General features: G+C 45.8%; 1 protein-coding gene across 1 annotated transcript; it reads right to left on the minus strand.

The window, feature by feature from the left end:
* Nucleotides 1–479: 479 nt before the first annotated feature.
* On the minus strand, nucleotides 480–8,975 carry LOC121536383 (gastrin-releasing peptide receptor-like). The gene is made up of 3 exons (XM_041843652.2): nucleotides 8,572–8,975; nucleotides 2,274–2,619; nucleotides 480–2,108 (listed from the first exon to the last, which is right to left on the minus strand). Exons 1-3 carry the CDS (start codon nucleotides 8,973–8,975, stop codon nucleotides 1,740–1,742), a joined length of 1,119 nt encoding a protein of 372 aa, XP_041699586.1. The 3' UTR covers nucleotides 480–1,739.
* Between the last annotated feature and the right edge of the window lie 10,633 nt (nucleotides 8,976–19,608).

A 19,608-nucleotide genomic window follows, 5' to 3' on the forward strand; every position in this document is an offset into this window, starting at 1 on the left:
GTATATATACACTTGAGTGGTTTAAGGGGAAACTTTAAATGTCTTGGAACGGCCTAGTCAAAGCCCAGACCTCAATCCAATTGAGAATCTGTGGTATGACTTAAAGATTTCTGTACACCGGCGGAACCCATCCAACTTGAAGGAGCTGGAGCAGTTTTGCCTTGAAGAATGGGCAAAAATCCCAGTGGCTAGCTGTGCCAAGCTTATAGAGACATACCCCAAGAGACTTGCAACTGTAATTGCTGCAAAAGGTGGCTCTACAAAGTATTGACTTTGGAGGGGTGAATAGTTATGCACGCTCAAGTTTTCTGTTTTTTTGTCTTATTTCTTCTTTGAATCACAAAAAAATATATTTTGCATCTTCAAAGTGGTAGGCATGTCGTGTAAAATCAAATGATACAAACCCCCCAAAAATCAATTTTAATTCCAGGTTGTAAGGCAACAAAATAGGAAAAATGCCAAGGGGGGTGAATACTTTCACAAGCCACTGTACAAATAAATTGTGATCAAATAAAATGATGGAGTGCAGAGTTGTGCTTTTACAGAGACCAGAAAATACACAAACAACAACAAAATATTCAATTAACCCATAGAGAATTACTTTTTATATTTATCGAACATTGAGAAACTTTGGACAACATCAAACTACTCTTGGACATATTTGTCCATTTTCATCTGACCCAAACAATCAGATATACTGTAGTCTGATCCATACAATGAACTGTACACAGGTATTTATATCTCTTCCACCAATGCTGAGATGTCTATGAGTTGAGATGTCTATGGGTATGTAGATAGAACGTTTCCAAGCCTTTGATGCAGGGCTGACTACTCCTGGGCAACTGTTGTTAAGGAAGTTGATCCCTCAATGTAGGGTACAGAATTCAAACACTCAACTAAACAACAATCTAATCTGTATCTTTCAAAGCACTGAAGTTGTTGGTGTTTTAGTCAGCTGGAGATATCCCTACAGAACTTTCCTTTGGGCATAGAAGTGTGTACACATTGGCAGTCGGCACAGCTCCAGTCCCCAACAGCTCCAGTAACATCCATAGGTGTCTGTTCCTCTCATCATTACCTTGTCATCAGCATCTTATTCACACCTGGCTGGGTTGTCATCTTTTCTAACTTCTCTAATGGATCAATACAGTTCCAATGAGAAACCAGAACAGAACTGCATCTCCGGAGGACTGAGACCAGTGATCTGTAACTTCGAGATTATTCTGCCACATTGGTTTACATACGTAGCAGCAGCTGTTTAGATGATACATTCTAAACTTAAAATCAGAGGTGTAAAGTAACTAATTACAACTACTCCCATTACTGTAATTAAGTAGCTTTTTTGAGTACTTGTACTACTTGTATTTTTTCTTTACTCAATTGTCTTTTTCTGAGTACTTTTTTTTTTACACCAGTAAATGTACTTCTACTTGAATAAAATGTCATTAAAGTAACAGTACTTCTAATTAAGTAGGATATTTCAGTACTCTTTCCAACCCCTGCTTAAAATAAAACACTATGTATCAATCATGGATCATGGGATGCATATACTGTAGCCCAGCATATCAACCATTTAATTCGAATGAAGTATGGTGCTACAATATCAACACTAGGAGTTAGAACACAGTCCTACTACATGGGTTACAGCCATATATTATTCTGTGATTTGATTGGGTAGCAGTATGTCAGTTTTGGAATGTCACTTTCACAAGTCTAAAGCATCATCTTTAGCACAGTCACTACACACAGCCTTCCTGACTAACATGAGCCCCATTGACGAGGCTGAAGTTAGCCAGAGACTGATTGTTGCTCCGCCCCGTGCCCTGAGCGTTACAGCTGATTGGTGGACGGCGGCGGCAGCGGAGCTGCTTGTTGAACTGCTTGTGGAAGCTGTTGCTGAGCAGGTAGAGGGCAAAGGGGTTGACGCAGGAGTTGGTAAAGGCCAGGACGCGGGCACACACGCTGGCGATGAAGTGTCCCAGGGACGTGTCCACCTGGCCGTAGTGGTAGGAGCGGTACAGGTAGATCACATGACTGGGGAGCCAGCACACAGCGAACAGACCGACAAACACCAGCACTGTCTTAGCCAGACGCTTCCTAGACTCAATCTGTGGGAATGGTAGAGAAAGCATCAATGAGTTTATGTATTCAGAAGGACTGGACACACACACAAACGCATACACACATTTCTAATTTTCCCATTTTACTATTTCCCATGTCTCATTAAATGATAAACACCTAAACATCCAGTGTCCAGACACACATTCACACACCTGTTTCTTGATGTGTAAGTGTGCCTCCACGGGCATGTCTGAGGCGCTCTGGATCAGGCTGCGTGCGATGAAGCAGTAGTACACAGAGATGATGAGGAGGGGGATGATGTAGAAGATGAGGAAGAAGGCCATGGAGTGGATCTTAGGGTGCAGTTCCCCGGCGTGGGGGTAGGGAGCGCATGTCACAAAGGTGTCGTTGGTCTGGCCGATGTTGAAGGTGTGAAGGTCGGAGAAGACCACCTCAGGAACGGCCAGGGTCATGGAGAAGAGCCATATGGCTGCTGCTCGGAAGCAGAACTTAGCTGTGGACTTCTGGATGTCCATGGGTTTGACAATGGCCTTGTACCTGGGACGAGCAGAAAACTCATTTTATTACATTTAGCAGTTTCTTAGTCATTTAGCACAAGGGTTGAAAATAGATAGGCTATTTAATAATAATTATAATTATTATAATAATGGATAAGGAAAATAAAGTCTAGAACCGATTTCCCAAATGTTACTCCGTTACCAAATATGTTTTATTATGATAATGTATATGAACCCTCAATTTAATTATACATATTCTCTTTTACAGAAAGTGAATAGATCAATTGATAGTGACAGAGCCACACATTGTATAAGATCTGCTAAAAACGACTAAAAAATATAAAATTACTTGCCAAGCAAAGTCCAATTTCTTTGACTCCTCGACTTCAGAAGGTCATAGCTTAGCTTCTGAATCTCATAGAGACAAACCAAAGATATTAATTCCCATGTGCATCAGAGTCGCGTCTTCCTCTGGCATTTTACCTCTTGTTTCTAGCCTAAAGCCCCCCTCCCCCAGATCCTTTATCTTTAAAGAAACAATTGGCTCACATGGATCAGGATTAAAAGAACCAGAGAACTCAATGAAAAGCAGCTGGTGTTGGTTAATTGAGTCTGATCATATCTATAATGAGAGAATATGGACGCAACATACATAAAGGTACTTCAGGACCATCAAAGAGTGCTAGAATGGCATTTGGTAATGAATGTATAGAAACGAACAACTCTCATAATAAAACATGGATTTCCTGAATCAAAATCCATTGATCAAATCAAATCAAATCAAATCAAATTGTATTGGCCACATGCGCCGAATACAACAGGTGCAGACATTACAGTGAAATGCTTACTTACAGCCCTTAACCAACAGTGCATTTATTTTTAACAAAAAAGTAAAAATAAAACAACAACAAAAAAAGTGTTGAGAAAAAAAAGAGCAGAAGTAAAATAAAATAACAGTAGGGAGGCTATATATACAGGGGGGTACCGGTGCGGAGTCAATGTGTGGGGGCACCGGCTAGTTGAGGTAGTTGAAGTAATATGTACATGTGGGTAGAGTTAAAGTGACTATGCATAAATAATTAACAGAGTAGCAGCAGCGTAAAAGGATGGGGTGGGGGGGCAGTGCAAATAGTCTGGGTAGCCATGATTAGCTGTTCAGGAGTCTTATGGCTTGGGGGTAGAAGCTGTTGAGAAGTCTTTTGGACCTAGACTTGGCACTCCGGTATTGCTTGCCGTGCGGTAGCAGAGAGAACAGTCTATGACTAGGGTGGCTGGAGTCTTTGACAATTTTGAGGGCCTTCCTCTGACACCGCCTGGTATAGAGGTCCTGGATGGCAGGAAGCTTGGCCCCCAGTGATGTACTGGGCCGTACGCAGTTGCCATACCAGGCGGTGATGCAACCAGTCAGGATGCTCTCGATGGTGCAGCTGTATAATTTTTTGAGGATCTGAGGACCCATGCCAAATCTTTTCAGTCTCCTGAGGGGGAATAGGCTTTGTCGTGCCCTCTTCACGACTGTCTTGGTGTGTTTGGACCATGATAGTTCGTTGGTGATGTGGACACCAAGGAACTTGAAGCTCTCAACCTGTTCCACTACAGCCCCGTCGATGAGAATGGGGGCGTGCTCAGTCCTCTTTTTTTTCCTGTAGTCCACAATCATCTCCTTTGTCTTGGTCACGTTGAGGGAGAGGTTGTTGTCCTGGCACCACACGGCCAGGTCTCTGACCTCCTCCCTATAGGCTGTCTCATCGTTGTCCGTGATCAGGCCTACCACTGTTGTGTCGTCGGCAAACTTAATGATGGTGTTGGAGTCGTGCCTGGCCATGCAGTCATGGGTGAACAGGGAGTACAGGAGGGGACTGAGCACGCACCCCTGAGGGGCCCCCGTGTTGAGGATCAGTGTGGCAGATGTGTTGTTACCTACCCTTACCACCTGGGGGCGGCCCGTCAGGAAGTCCAGGATCCAGTTGCAGAGGGAGGTGTTTAGTCCCAGGATCCTTAGCTTAGTGATGAGCTTTGAGGGCACTATGGTGTTGAATGCTGAGCTATAGTCAATGAATAGCATTCTCACGTAGGTGTTCCTCTTGTCCAGGTGGGAAAGGGCAGTGTGGAGTGCAATAGAGATTGCATCATCTGTGGATCTGTTGGGGCGGTATGCAAATTGGAGTGGGTCTAGGGTTTCTGGGATAATGCTGTTGATGTGAGCCATGACCAGCCTTTGTGGTCCTCTGTAGCTCAGCTGGTAGAGCACGGCGCTTGTAACGCCAAGGTAGTGGGTTCGATCCCCGGGACCACCTATACACAAATAAATGTATGCATGCATGACTGTAAGTCGCTTTGGATAAAAGCGTCTGCTAAATGGCATATTATATTATTATAAAGCACTTCATGGCTACAGACGTCAGTGCTACGGGTCGGTAGTCATTTAGGCAGGTTATCTTAGAGTCCTTGGGCACGGGGACTATGGTGGTCTGCTTGAAACATGTTGGTATTACAGACTCAGTCAGGGACATGTTGAAAATGTCAGTGAAGACACTTGCCAGTTGGTCAGCACATGCTCGGAGTACACGTCCTGGTAATCCGTCTGGCCCTGCGGCCTTGTGAATGTTGACCTGCTTAAAAGTCTTACTCACATCGGCTACGGAGAGCGTGATCACATAGTCATCCGGAACAGCTGGTGCTCTCATGCATGCTTCAGTGTTGCTTGCCTCAAAGCGAGCATAGAAGTGGTTTAGCTCGTCTGGTAGGCTTGTGTCACTGGGCAGCTCGCGGCTGTGCTTCCCTTTGTAGTCTGTAATAGTTTTCAAGCCCTGCCACATCCGACGAGCGTCAGAGCCAGTGTAGTACGATTCAATCTTAGTCCTGTATTGACTCTTTGCCTGTTTGATGGTTCGTCGGAGGGCATAGCGGGATTTCTTATAAGCGTCCGGGTTAGAGTCCCGCTACTTGAAAGCGGCAGCTCTATCCTTTAGCTCAGTGCGGATGTTTCCTGTAATCCATGGCTTCTGGTTGGGGTATGTACGTACGGTCACTGAGGGGACGACATCATCGATGCACTTATTGATGAAGCCAGTGACTGATGTGGTGTACTCCTCAATGCTATCTGAAGAATCCCGGAACATGTTCCAGTCTGTGCTAGCAAAACAGTCCTGTAACTTAGCATCTGCGTCATCTGACCACTTTTTATTAACCGAGTCACTGGTGCTTCCTGCTTTAGTTTTTGCTTATAAGCAGGAATCAGGAGGATAGAGTTATGGTCAGATTTGCCAAATGGAGGGCGAGGGAGAGCTTTGTATGCGTCTCTGTGTGTGGAGTAAAGGTGGTCTAGAGTTTTTTTTCCCTCTGGTTGATTATTGATTATATGGCATCAAAGTTCTGCAAATAATTAAAATAACTTTTGTTAATACAACAATATATATACACATATATATATATATATATATATATATATATATATATATATATTCAACTGTAATAATGGGTGACGGGTGAGGAATGTAAAAGTAATAGCTATTTATTTGCCTAGATTGGGTACATTATTGATATTTCCCTGACAGTCTGGTGTTTTTAAAAGCATGGGCAGGGCAGGGAACTGCAGTGACAGATAGGGTGTTAATGGGTCAGTTTTAATGTGTACGGTATTGAGTAGGTCGTCTGGGCCTATAAGAAATGAAGACAGTGATTGGACAGCTCTATGGTTGCTAATTAACCTAGATAGGCCAGTCTGCCTGTCTTCACCTCCCTAAAGGAACATTCACTCTCTCTTTCAGCTCTGACTAATTGCCTTCTTAGAACCTTTTGAATTCCAGGTTCAAATGATGAAAGAACTTTGATGGAGAAAGAACTCTGCAGGGCAAGAACAGAGATGAGAACATAGTGGAATAGAATAATAGAACAGAACAGAGCACAGCTCAGGAGGCTGCTGAGCAGTCAAACACATGTAGGGGCCGATTCATAATAATAATATGCCATTTAGCAGACGCTTTTATCCAAAGCGACTTACAGTCATGCGTGCAAACATTTTTGTGTATGGGTGGTCCCGGGGATCGAACCCACTACCCTGGCGTTACAAGCGCCGTGCTCTTCCAGCTGAGCTACAGAGGACCACAGACTTAGGAATTTATGCCATTCTTATGCACGCCTTTCCTACGCACTTTTCAGTATTTGGTATTCAGACTTACCTTATTCAGTCGTGTAAAGCGCTCTGCAGGTGTAGCTATCGGAATAAATATAATTCAACCACTGAAAACCCTTCCACTTGCTGGCTAACATATTTTCTCGTGGACTTTTCATTCAATAGGGTTGTTAGTATATGTACAGTATCTTAAGCCTTCCCTTTAAATACGGTGTACCTTTTAGTTAGAATTTTGTCGACAGACTACAATATATCGAGAGAACGGGTTCCGAATATTAAGGATCAATGAAAGAAAGACATGTAAATATACGCATATTCATCTTCATTTCAGCACCAATTGGTAGATTTAAAAATACTCTGATCTTGTAGATTATTTAGGTTTAGAAAAGTGTATATTTAAAAAACAGGTTTGGAGAGCTTTTACACAAGAAAGAAAGAAAACGGTGGTTTGATTCATTCTGAAAATTGCCACATTCTTCAACCCATGGTAATATTGGAAGATTAGTGTACATAGAATTATAATAGGGAGAATAGCGTACAATACTATACCCTGGTGGATTGCCTGCACTGACCATGGAATTGTTTGATTACATGGCCAAGTTTTGCTCCATGCGTCAGATTCAAACCGTTACTGCTTGGTCTGGGCTCCATAACGATTTAATTAGCCTACATGTCTTTTTAAAATATGATCAACTGTTACTAATAATCCTCAGCAACAACCACACAGACTTGATGGCGTTTACAGAGGAAGCAAATTAAGGTAAATGAAACAATGTAATTAAATGGAATGATAATGTAGGCTATACCAACTGAAGGGAACTAACAGTAAATTGGCAGTGTAATATGTGTGGTTATTAGGCCTACTGAAGGTGGATACTGATAGTGGATCATATTTAACATGATAGAAATAGGAAACAGAGAAAGTTGGGGTAGCCTATAATTTAGACATTTGAGAGTGCCCATCCCTGGAAATTACAGTGCATGGAGAATGGTGTGATTTCTACCGGACAAAATAAAGTAAATGCTTTTTCAAACCAGCAACCATTCGGTTACTGGCCCAACGCTCTTAACCGCTCCGCTACCTGCCTCTACCTGCCACCCCATGCTTAAGTTAAAGGTCGGAATAAGCATAGAGAGAAAAGTGCATAAAAAAGGAATTAAGTTCCATTTATGCACGCCTAACTCGGGTCGGAATCGGCCCGTTGGTCTACTGTTAAAGGCAACAGTTTTCTTTGCATCATGAGGGCAATTCTAAAGCCATTATCAACACGTGTCTCTGTGTGTCCTGACAAGGTCTCTGTGTGTCCTGACAAGTGATTGAAGGCCCATGGGCCAAAAGTGGCCATTTAAGGAGAATTTCTGCCGTTATTTCTTGAGTGGCGCCACAAATGCCACAAGGGGTGCCACATCTATTTATTTCTGTTGACTTTAAATGTTAGGATAACAGAGTTTTGAGGAGTGAATTGATGAATAGAACAACATAAACGATTGGACTTGAATTACATTAGGCCTACACAGAATGAACATGTCATGCATAAACAAGATCCCTCTTTATAGTATGTGAGCTAAACCCCAACAGTTCACTCTATTCTGTGAGTTTATCTGCAGTGAACAACATCTGCAACCAGGCTGAACGTGTAGGCTAGTGTAATAATGTGTTGCCTAATTACACGACTTGCCTGTTCGTGCTACCATGCCTGCCTGTTCATACTACAATGTAGTATTATTATTACAATGTCAAAGAATGGTTTGAAAACTTGAATGTAGGCTGTTCTTTTTATTTTTACTTGAAAAGGTTAATTTAACTTCCCGTCAGAGTGATTGAGAAAACAACACATTCGATGATAAAACCCTTACCTATCTGCAGAGAGGGCAGTGAGTGTGAAAACGGAGACCCCGACGGAGGTGAGTTGGATGAACGGGATGAGTTTGCATCCCACCCGGCCGAAGAGCCATTTGTCCGCGAGGTACCGGCTGGCGTCCACCGGAGCGCACGTGACTAGCAGCAGCAGGTCGCCGAGCGCGAGGCTGGACATGAACAGGTTAGGCACCGTCCGCATGGATTTAACAGTGATAAATGTCCTCATTAGCGTGACGTTACCAATAAGTCCAACAATGATTAGAAATCCGTAGACGGTGGCGATAGCAATACCGGGCAGCCAAATGTAGTGCTCCTGGACCTCTCTGTTGACACTGGACACCTGCGATACGTTAAACATAATGTTCTCAGGGTTTAAAACGAATGAGTCATCCAAAGACATAGTTGGTGTCTTTTTTCTAGAAAGTTTGTAAAAAATATATTTTTAAAGTTGCCTTTGGGATGGCTTGCTATTAAATGAAATGTTGTGACTCATAATTGTATTGTGTTCCCAAAACCAATTAAACATAGCCTAATAGCCATCATAAAAAGCTGCCAATCTGAAACTAAATCTTTAAATATCAGGGTTCATCTGTAAAAGAGACCTTGGTCTCAGTATGATTCCTTGATAAAATAAAGGTTAAATAAAAAAACTATATTTTGAATGATGCAAAGGGTTCTCTCATCCCTGAATCAACATCTGTGTGGGGTTATAAACTCACTGACTGCGTGCGTCACTCGCGCCCTGCCCTATTCGGTGGAAGAGTTGCGACAAGTGGATGGAGAGACTTAACTCGGGAAATCCGGTCCATCACGCAACCAATGTGCACTACTGGGATGTTTGTTTGGTGCATAGACGTAGGTTTGGTGCGCCTTATTCACCTTCATATTCCCTTTGCATTAACTCAGTCCCAACCCATACCTTAGCCTATACTCTGTCTATGCATTACATTAGCAAACTTACATGACATGCCAGCAACACTACATATCCAAGTATATCTGACCAAATTATGAAAGACAAGCATTGTAATTTTGTGAATTCCGTAAAGTAAGTGTGGAAGAGGTGAAACAATTATTATTGTCTATTAACAATGACAAACCACCGGGGTCTGACAACTTGGATGGAACATTACTGATGATAATAGCGGACGATAGTGCCACTGCTATTAGCCATATGTTCAATTTAAGCCTACTAGAAAGTGTGTGCCCTCAGGCCTGGAGGGAAGCAAAAGTTATTCCCCTACCTAAGAATAGTAAAGATTGGCTGAGAGAAATTGATGATAAAAAAGATTGTCGGAGCTGTTTTGTTATACTTCAGTGCAGCTTTTGACATTATCGATCATAGTATGTTGCTGGAAAAACGAATGTGTTATGGCTTTACACCCCCTGCTATATTGTGGATAAAGAGTTACCTGTCTAACAGAACACAGAGGGTGTTCTTTAATGGAAGCCTCTCCAACAAAATCCAGGTAGAATCAGGAATTCCCTAGGGCAGCTGTCTAGGCCCCTTACTTGTTTCAATCTTTACTAACGACATGCCACTGGCTTTGAGTAAAGCCAGTGTGTCTATGTATGTGGATGACTCAACACTATACTCGTTAGCTACCACAGCGACTGAAATGACAGCAACACTTAACAAAGAGCTGCGCTTAGTTTCAGAATGGGTGGCAAGGAATGTTAGTCCTAAATATTTCAAAAACTATAAGCATCAACTAAATCTTGTAATGAATAATGTGGAAATTGAGCAAGTTGAGGAGACCAAATTGCTTGGAGTAACCCTGGATTGTAAACTGTCATCGTCAAAACATATTGATGCAATAGTAGCAAGGGTGGGGAGAAGTCTGTCTATAATAATGCACTGCTCTGCATTCTTAACAGCACTATCAACAAGGCAGGTCCTACAGGCCCTAGTTTTGTCACACCTGGACTACTGTTCAGTCGTGTGGTCAGGTGCCACAAAGAGGGACTTAGGAAAATTGCAATTGGCTCAGAACAGGGCAGCACGGCTGGCCCTTGGATGTACGCAGAGAGCTAACATTAATAATATGCATGTCAATCTCTCCTGGCTCAAAGTGGAGGAGAGATTGACTTCATCACTACTCAATTTGTAAGTCGCTCTGGATAAGAGCGTCTGCTAAATGACGTAAATGTAAATGTAAATATTTGTGAGAGGTATTGACATGTTGAAGCACCGAGCTGTCTGTTTGAACTACTGGCACACAGCTCGGACACCCATGCATACCCCACAAGACATGCCACCAGAGGTCTCTTCACAGTCCCCAAGTCAAGAACAGACTATGGGAGGCGCACAGTACTACATAGAGCCATGACTACATGGAACTCTATTCCACATCAAGTAACTCATGCCAGCAGTAAAATTAGATTTAAAAAACAGATAAAAATACACCTTATGGAACAGCGGGGACTGTGAAGCAACACAACCATAGACACATACAAACACACAATAACATACGCACTATACACACACGTACAAATTGATTTTGTGTTATAGATATGTGGTAGTAGAGTAGAGGCCTGAGGGCACATACTTAATATGTTGTGAAATCTGTTATGAATGTATTGTAATGTTTTTAAAATGTATAACTGCCTTAATTTTGCTGGACCACAGGAAGAGTAGCTGCTGCCTTGACAGCAGCTAATTGGGATCCATAATAATTACAAATACAAATCTGACCATCAGAAACACCTTTGTCATGTATAAATGTAATTTGCTTGGGTAAAAAATACCCCAAATAAGTGTGGTTAAAAGAAACACATACATTCTATCTACTGTCTCAATAATTCACATTGTCCTCGTTTATTTTGAGCATGTAGTAAGTGTTAATGCTCTGATAATAACCCAGTCCACTGTAAATTGGTTTTGTCATGATCCTCACCAGGAGGCCAATAATTGAGCTGGAATAATGGTGGAATTGACTGAATATTCATCACACATACAATGACTAAGACGCTTTCGTGATGGACACACACTCATTTTCCCATTTCATGTTTCTCATTAAATGATAAACACTAAACGTCCAGTGTCCAGTCTCTAATGTGTATACACAACAGTGGAATTAGCTATTTTCTATGATTCACTGGCTGAAATTACAGCCCAAAAAATATGTTTTATTGTCAAATACACCAGATAGGTGCAGTAAAATGTGTTGTTTTACAAGGTCAGCCATAGTAGTACGGCACCCCATAGAACATTTGGGTTACGTGCCTTGCTCAACGACACAACGACAGATTTCTAACCTTTTCGGCTCTGATATTCAAACCAGCGACCTTTTGATTGCTGCCCCAAGGCGCTAACTGCTAAGCTACCTGCCGTGACTGATCTTTTGAAATACACTGCACTCTATGCTATGAAGACAAGGGACCGTTGAATTATAGACACACAGGATCTGAATGATAATTCACCTATGGAAATGAGCAGTAGACAACAATGTACAAATCAAATATGCTGATTTCTCAAGAGGAATTAAGCTTTTAATGGGCAGCTACTTACTTCAACCCTTACATCATCATTCCATAATGAGTGTATTAGATCTATGTGTGGCTGCATACCTGAAAGCTGCCCTAACCCATATCAGTGGAGATTGTCACGGATTCTGCCGAGGCTGCTCCTCCTCCTTGTTCGGGCAGGCTTCGGCGTTCGTCGTCCCCGGAGTACTAGCTGCCACCGTTGAATGTTTCGATGTTTGATTGCTTTTGTCTGTCTGTTGCACCTGTGTCCGTTTGTGTCTAATTATGTGTCCTATAAGTTGCCTGTTTGGTGTTGGTTAGTTTGTGTGTTGTTATTCGCCTGTCTGTTAGTGCTGCGTGTTTTCTCTGTTTATTGTTTTATAGTTTACGCACAGTCTGCGTAATCGCTCGCCTCTGTTTATTGTTGAGGCCGTTCATTGTATTGTGCTTGGGTTTGCACTAGTAAACTTTGTTGGACTAAGCTTCGGTGTCCTGCGCCTGACTCCCGCACCACATTAACCTCAGCTTTTGACAGAACAGCACACCACTCTATGGAGTCAGCAGGAGCAGCGGCGGCACCCAAGTCGCTGGAGGATCGGATCAGCGACCAAGACACCATGATACGGCAACTTGGGGCCGCCATGAACGAGGTGTCCAACACTCTGCGCCGATTGGTTACGGGAGAGGTGCCCACGCCTTCGCACACCTTACCATCACCATCGGCCAGTCCTCCTCTCCCAGCACCGGAACCCAGTGGCATTCGGCTCTCGCTCCCGAGGGCATATGATGGTTCTGCAGCCGGGTGTCAGGGGTTCCTCCTGCAGGTGGAACTCTACCTGGCCACCATACACCCGGCGCCCTCGGGATACGAGAGCGTCTCCGCCCTCATCTCCTGTCTATCCGGCAAGGCGTTGGAGTGGGCCAACGCCGAATGGAGGGGAATAGACGCCGCCACCATCACCATCATCACAGACGCTCTCCCGCCGCTTCAGGGCTGTGTTCGATCATCCACCTGAGGGGAAGGCGGCGGGGGAGCATCTGTTCCACCTCCAACAGGGGAAGAGGAGTACACAGGAGTTCGCCCTGGAGTTCCGGACTCTAGCGGCGGATGCGGGGTGGAATGAGAGGGCCCTCATCGACCATTACCGATGTAGCCTACGAGAGGACGTTCGTCGTGAGCTGGCCTGCAGGGACACCAACCTATCCTTCGACCAGTTGGTGGACATTTCCATCTGTCTCGACACCCTGCTGGCTACCCGCGGACGTCCCGAGTGGGGGTCGTCCATTCCACCCTCCAGCACCTCCGAGCCGGTTCCCATGGAGCTCGGGGGTGCTGGCACTAGGGAGAGGAGGAGAGAGAACCCGAGGGGGGCCGTCCCCTGCACCAACTGTGGCCGTGGAGGACACACTGCGGCTAGATGCTGGGGAGGGTCTCCTGGGAGAGGGGACAACAGGTCACGCACTGGGGAGTCATTTCAGGTGAGTAGGCGCCCCACTTACCCAGAGCTCTCTGTTGGTCACTTGTGTATACCTGTGAGATTTCCACAGGTGGCACCTCATTCCCAGCATAAGGCGCTAGTAAATTCAGGCGCAGCTGGGAACTTTGTTGATCGTGAATTTTGTTATAGGTTAGGAATTCCCCTTCGGCCGGTAGAAGCCCCCTTTCCTGTTCATGCCCTAGACAGCCGGCCGCTGGGGTCGGGGTTGATCAGAGAAGTCACAGCACCACTTAAGATGACGACGCAGGGGGTCATGAGGAGATCATTCAGTTTTATCTGATCGACTCTCCTGCGTATCCCGTGGTGCTGGGGCTTCCCTGGTTAAGCGCCCATGATCCTACCATTGCGTGGCAACAGAGGGCTCTTATGGAGTGGTCTGCCCAGTGTGTAGGGAGATGTCTAGGTGTTTCCTTAGGGGCGACCTCGGTGGAGAGTCCGAACCAAGTGCCCGCAATGCGCATTCCCCCTGAATATGAGGATTTAGCACTTGTGTTCAGCAAAACGAGGGCAACACGGCTACCACCTCATAGACAGGGGGATTGTGCGATAGATCTCCAAACAGGAGCGGCACTTCCGCGGAGCCGTGTGTATCCCCTGTCTCAAGAGGAGACCGCGGCTATGGAGACTTACATAGCAGAGTCCTTGGCACAGGGATACATACGGTCCTCCACTTCCCCGGTTTCCTCGAGTTTCTTCTTTGTGAAGAAGAAGGACGGGGGTTTGCGCCCGTGTATTGATTACCGTAGTCTCAATCAGATCACGGTTAAGTACAGTTACCCTCTTCCTCTGATTGCGACTATGACGGAGTCATTACGCGGAGCGCGGTTCTTCACAAAGTTAGATCTCAGGAGCGCGTACAATCTGGTGCGCATTAGGGAGGGGGATGAATGGAAAACAGCATTTAGCACCACCTCGGGTCATTACGAGTATCTCGTCATGCCATACGGGTTAATGAATGCTCCTTCAGTCTTCCAATCCTTTGTTGACGAGATTTTCCGGGACATGCATGGGCAGGGTGTGGTAGTATACATCGACGACATCCTAGTGTACTCTTCTACACGAGCCGAGCATGTAGCCCTGGTGCGCCGAGTGTTGAGGAGGCTGTTGGAGCATGACTTGTATGTCAAGGCAGAGAAATGCTTGTTTTTCCAGGAGTCCGTCTCCTTTTTGGGTTATCGATTGTCCGCGTCTGGTGTGAAGATAGAGGTTGACCGTGTGTCGGCCGTGCGTAATTGGCAAACTCCAACCACTGTAAAAGAGGTGCAGCAGTTTTTGGGTTTTGCTAATTACTACCGGAGGTTTATCCGGGGCTTTGGACAGGTGGCAGCTCCCATTACGTCCCTGCTAAAGGGGGGTCCGGTGCGTTTGCAGTGGTCAGCTGAGGCGGACAGGGCATTTGTTAAACTAAAGAACCTGTTCACTTCGGCTCCGGTGCTGGCGCATCCGGATCCCGCTTTACCATTCCAAGTTGAGGTAGACGCGTCCGAGGCCGGTATTGGGGCAGTCCTGTCGCAACGGTCCGGCACGCCACCTAAACTCCGCCCCTGTGCGTTCTATTCTAAGAAGCTCAGCTCGGCGGAGCGTAATTATGACGTAGGGGACAGGGAGCTGTTAGCTGTAGTCCAGGCCCTAAAGGTGTGGAGGCATTGGCTTGAGGGGGCTCAACACCCTTTCCTCATTCTGACTGACCACCGTAACCTGGAGTACATCCGGGCAGCTAGGAGACTAAACCCTCGTCAGGCTAGGTGGAACATGTTCCTAACCCGGTTTGTTTTTAAGATCACATACATCCCAGGGTCCCAGAACGGTAAGGCAGACGCCCTGTCCCGGCGGTATGACACAGAGGAGAGGTCCATTGAGCCTACTCCCATACTGCCGGAGTCTTGTCTGGTGGCTCCGGTAGTGTGGGAGGTAGATGCGGAGCTCGAGCGGGCACTGCGTACCGACCCTACTCCCCCAGAGTGTCCGGTGGGGCGGACGTATGTTCCACTCGAGGTTCGTGACCGCCTTATTTATTGGGCTCATACATCACCCTCCTCTGGACATCCAGGTATTGGCCGGACAGTGCACTGCCTTAGCGTGAAATACTGGTGGCCAACGTTAGCTAGGGATGTGAGGGTTTATGTCTCCTCCTGCTCGGTGTGCGCCCAGTGTAAGGCGCCTAGACATTTGCCCAGGGGAAAGTTACATCCCCTGCCCTTGCCCAGGGGAAAGTTACATCCCCTGCCCGTTCCACAACGACCATGGTCCCACCTCTCGGTGGATTTTGTGACAGACCTTCCCCCCTCCCAGGGGAATACCACCATTTTGGTCGTTGTGGATCGGTTTTCCAAGGCCTGTCGTCTCCTCCCAATGCCGGGTCTCCCTACTGCCCTACAGACCACTGAGGCCCTATTTACCCACGTTTTCCGGCACTATGGGGTGCCCGAGGATATAGTGTCTGACCGAGGTCCCCAGTTCACCTCCAGAGTCTGGGGGGCGTTCATGGAACGCTTGGGGGTCTCGGTGAGCCTTACCTCGGGTTACCACCCAGAGAGCAATGGGCAGGTAGAACGAGTCAACCAGGATGTGGGTAGGTTTCTGAGCTCCTATTGCCAGGGCCGGCCGGAGGAGTGGTCAAGTATATCCCATGGGCAGAGATGGCACAGAACTCTCTCCGCCACTCCTCCACCAATCTAACACCTTTCCAGTGTGTTTTAGGGTATCAGCCGGTTCTGGCACCATGGCACGGGAGCCAGATCGAGGCTCCTGCGGTGGATGAGTGGATTCGGCGCTCGGAGGAGACGTGGGACGCTGCACATGTCCATCTGCAGCGGGCCATCCGTCGACAGAAGGCGAGCGCCGATCGCCACCGCAGTGAGGGACCGGTATACGCACTGGGAGATCGAGTCTGGCTCTCGACTCGAAACCTGCCCCTCCGCCTGCCCTGCCGGAAGCTGGGTCGGCGGTTTGTGGGGCCCTTTAAAGTCCTGAGAAGATTGAACGAGGTGTGTTACAGGTTACAACTGCCTATTGATTATAAGAATATTAACCCCTCGTTCCATGTGTCTCTTCTCAGGCCGGTGGTAGCTGGTCCACTCCAGGAAGATGAGATAGGAGACCCCACCGCCCCCATTGGACATCGAGGGGGCTCCGGCGTACAGGGTCCGGACCATCTTGGACTCGAGACGCCGGATGAGTGGTCTCCAGTATCTCGTGGAGTGGGAGGGGTACGGTCCGGAGGAACGGTGCTGGGTGCCTAGGAGGGACATCCTAGATCCATCCCTCCTGACTGAGTTCCACCGTGGTCATCCCACGCGCCCGGGTCCGCGTCCTCCTGGCTGTCCCCGAGGCCGGGGTCGGCGCACGGCTGGTGCCGCGCGTCAAGGGGGGGGTACTGTCACGGATTCTGCCGAGGCTGCTCCTCCTCCTTGTTCGGGCAGGCTTCGGCGTTCGTCGTCCCCGGAGTACTAGCTGCCACTGTTGAATGTTTCGATGTTTGATTGCTTTTGTCTGTCTGTTGCACCTGTGTCCGTTTGTGTCTAATTATGTGTCCTATAAGTTGCCTGTTTGGTGTTGGTTAGTTTGTGTTGTTATTCGCCTGTCTGTTAGTGCTGCGTGTTTTCTCTGTTTATTGTTTTATAGTTTACGCACAGTCTGCGTAATCGCTCGCCTCTGTTTATTGTTGAGGCCGTTCATTGTATTGTGCTTGGGTTTGCACTAGTAAACTTTGTTGGACTAAGCTTCGGTGTCCTGCGCCTGACTCCCGCACCACATTAACCTCAGCTTTTGACAGAGATACTGCATGCCAACCTTGGTAGTCCCCAGTGGTCCTCCCCAGGATTGGAATATCTCTATTGCTTCTGTCTGGTTGTTTGATATTTATTGAGCACCACAATCAACTCATAGCCACAGACGGGCGGGTCCGTAATAATGAATTACATCATGAATTATCCAACACCCTCAAGAGTCCACCTGCAACTTTGCATGAATATTTGGGCAGAATTCACAGGATTCAAGGATAAAGTTGACATCAGCAGTTGATGTTAACATTCCAAGGGTACAACAGGAAATTAAGTTGCTAGTTTATATATATATGTTTGTATATGTACATGTAAAATTGAATATATGTACATAGTTTTATATTTCTACCTCATCAGTAGTAGCAGCAGTAGTATGATTATTACAGAACTGGATTAAATGGATAGACTCCCGATATGTATCTCCTGTCCCCCTATTTGAGGATGGTATAAATGCTACCATCTGGCTCTTCACATGCATTGTAGTCCACAGGCAGCTCCTGTAGCTTATACTTGCCTGACGACTCACCCTAAATTTAATTCCGCTGCTCTATCGATCGCTACATACAGTGGGGAAAAAAAGTATTTAGTCAGCCACCAATTGTGCAAGTTCTCCCACTTAAAAAGATGAGAGAGGCCTGTAATTTTCATCATAGGTACACGTCAACTATGACAGACAAATTGAGGAAAAAAAATCCAGAAAATCCCATTGTAGGATTTTTAATGAATTTATTTGCAAATTATGGTGGAAAATAAGTATTTGGTCACCTACAAACAAGCAAGATTTCTGGCTCTCACAGACCTGTAACTTCTTCTTTCAGAGGCTCCTCTGTCCTCCACTCGTTACCTGTATTAATGGCACCTGTTTGAACTTGTTATCAGTATAAAATACACCTGTCCACAACCTCAAACAGTCACACTCCAAACTTCACAATGGCCAAGACCAAAGAGCTGTCAAAGGACACCAAAAACAAAATTGTAGACCTGCACCAGGCTGGGAAGACTGAATCTGCAATAGGTAAGCAGCTTGGTTTGAAGAAATCAACTGTGGGAGCAATTATTAGGAAATGGAAGACATACAAGACCACTGATAATCTCCCTCGATCTGGGGCTCCACGCAAGATCTCACCCCGTGGGGTCAAAATGATCACAAGAACGGTGAGCAAAAATCCCAGAACCACACGGGGGGACCTAGTGAATGACCTGCAGAGAGCTGGGACCAAAGTAACAAAGCCAACCATCAGTAACACACTACGCCGCCAGGGACTCAAATCCTGCAGTGCGAGACGTGTCCCCCTGCTTAAGCCAGTACATGTCCAGGCCCGTCTGAAGTGCATTTGGATGATCCAGAAGAGGATTGGGAGAATGTCATATGGTCAGATGAAACCAAAATATAACTTTTTGGTAAAAACTCAACTCGTCATGTTTGGAGGACAAAGAATGCTGAGTTGCATCCAAAGAACACCATACCTACTGTGAAGCATGGGGTTGGAAACATCATGCTTTGGGGCTGTTTTTTCTGCAAAGGGACCAGGACGACTGATCCGTGTAAAGGAAAGAATGAATGGGGCCATGTATCGTGAGATTTTGAGTGAAACCCTCCTTCCATCAGCAAGGGCATTGAAGATGAAACGTGGCTGGGTCTTTCAGCATGACAATGATCCCAAACACACCGCCCGGGCAACGAAGGAGTGGCTTCGTAAGAAGCATTTCAAGGTCCTGGAGTGGCCTAGCCAGTCTCCAGATCTCAACCCCATAGAAAATCTTTGGAGGGAGTTGAAAGTCTGTGTTGCCCAGCGACAGCCCCAAAACATCACTGCTCTAGAGGAGATCTGCATGGAGGAATGGGCCAAAATACCAGCAACAGTGTGTGAAAACCTTGTGAAGACTTACAGAAAACGTTTGACCTGTGTCATTGCCAACAAAGGGTATATAACAAAGTATTGAGAAACTTTTGTTATTGACCAAATACTTATTTTCCACCATCATATGCCAATAAATTCATTAAAAATCCTACAATGTGATTTTCTGGATTTTTTTTTCTCATTTTGTCTGTCATAGTTGACGTGTACCTATGATGAAAATTACAGGCCTCTCTCATCTTTTTAAGTGGGAGAACTTGCACAATTGGTGGCTGACTAAATACTTTTTTTCCCCACTGTACATTCAGTCTGAATTTGCCATCCTAGAAGTTGTTTGTGTGACTTCAAAATGGGGGGAGTTGTACAAAACAAATTAATCAGCGATTGGATCATCTCTAACAAATGTGACCAATCAGAGTATCAAAGTT

The sequence above is a fragment of the Coregonus clupeaformis genome, chromosome 23 (assembly GCF_020615455.1).
Source record: "Coregonus clupeaformis isolate EN_2021a chromosome 23, ASM2061545v1, whole genome shotgun sequence".
Lineage (NCBI taxonomy): Eukaryota > Metazoa > Chordata > Actinopteri > Salmoniformes > Salmonidae > Coregonus > Coregonus clupeaformis.

Excerpts from the sequence above, each read along its gene's own strand:
- LOC121536383 (XM_041843652.2), bottom strand. The coding sequence starts at position 8,975 with ATGTCTTTGGATGACTCATTCGTTTTAAACCCTGAGAACATTATGTTT. Across the intron at positions 2,620-8,571 it reads ACTGCCCTCTCTGCAGATAG|GTACAAGGCCATTGTCAAAC; the intron begins GTAAGGGTTTTA and ends TGCTCGTCCCAG. Across the intron at positions 2,109-2,273 it reads ACTTACACATCAAGAAACAG|ATTGAGTCTAGGAAGCGTCT; the intron begins GTGTGTGAATGT and ends CCATTCCCACAG.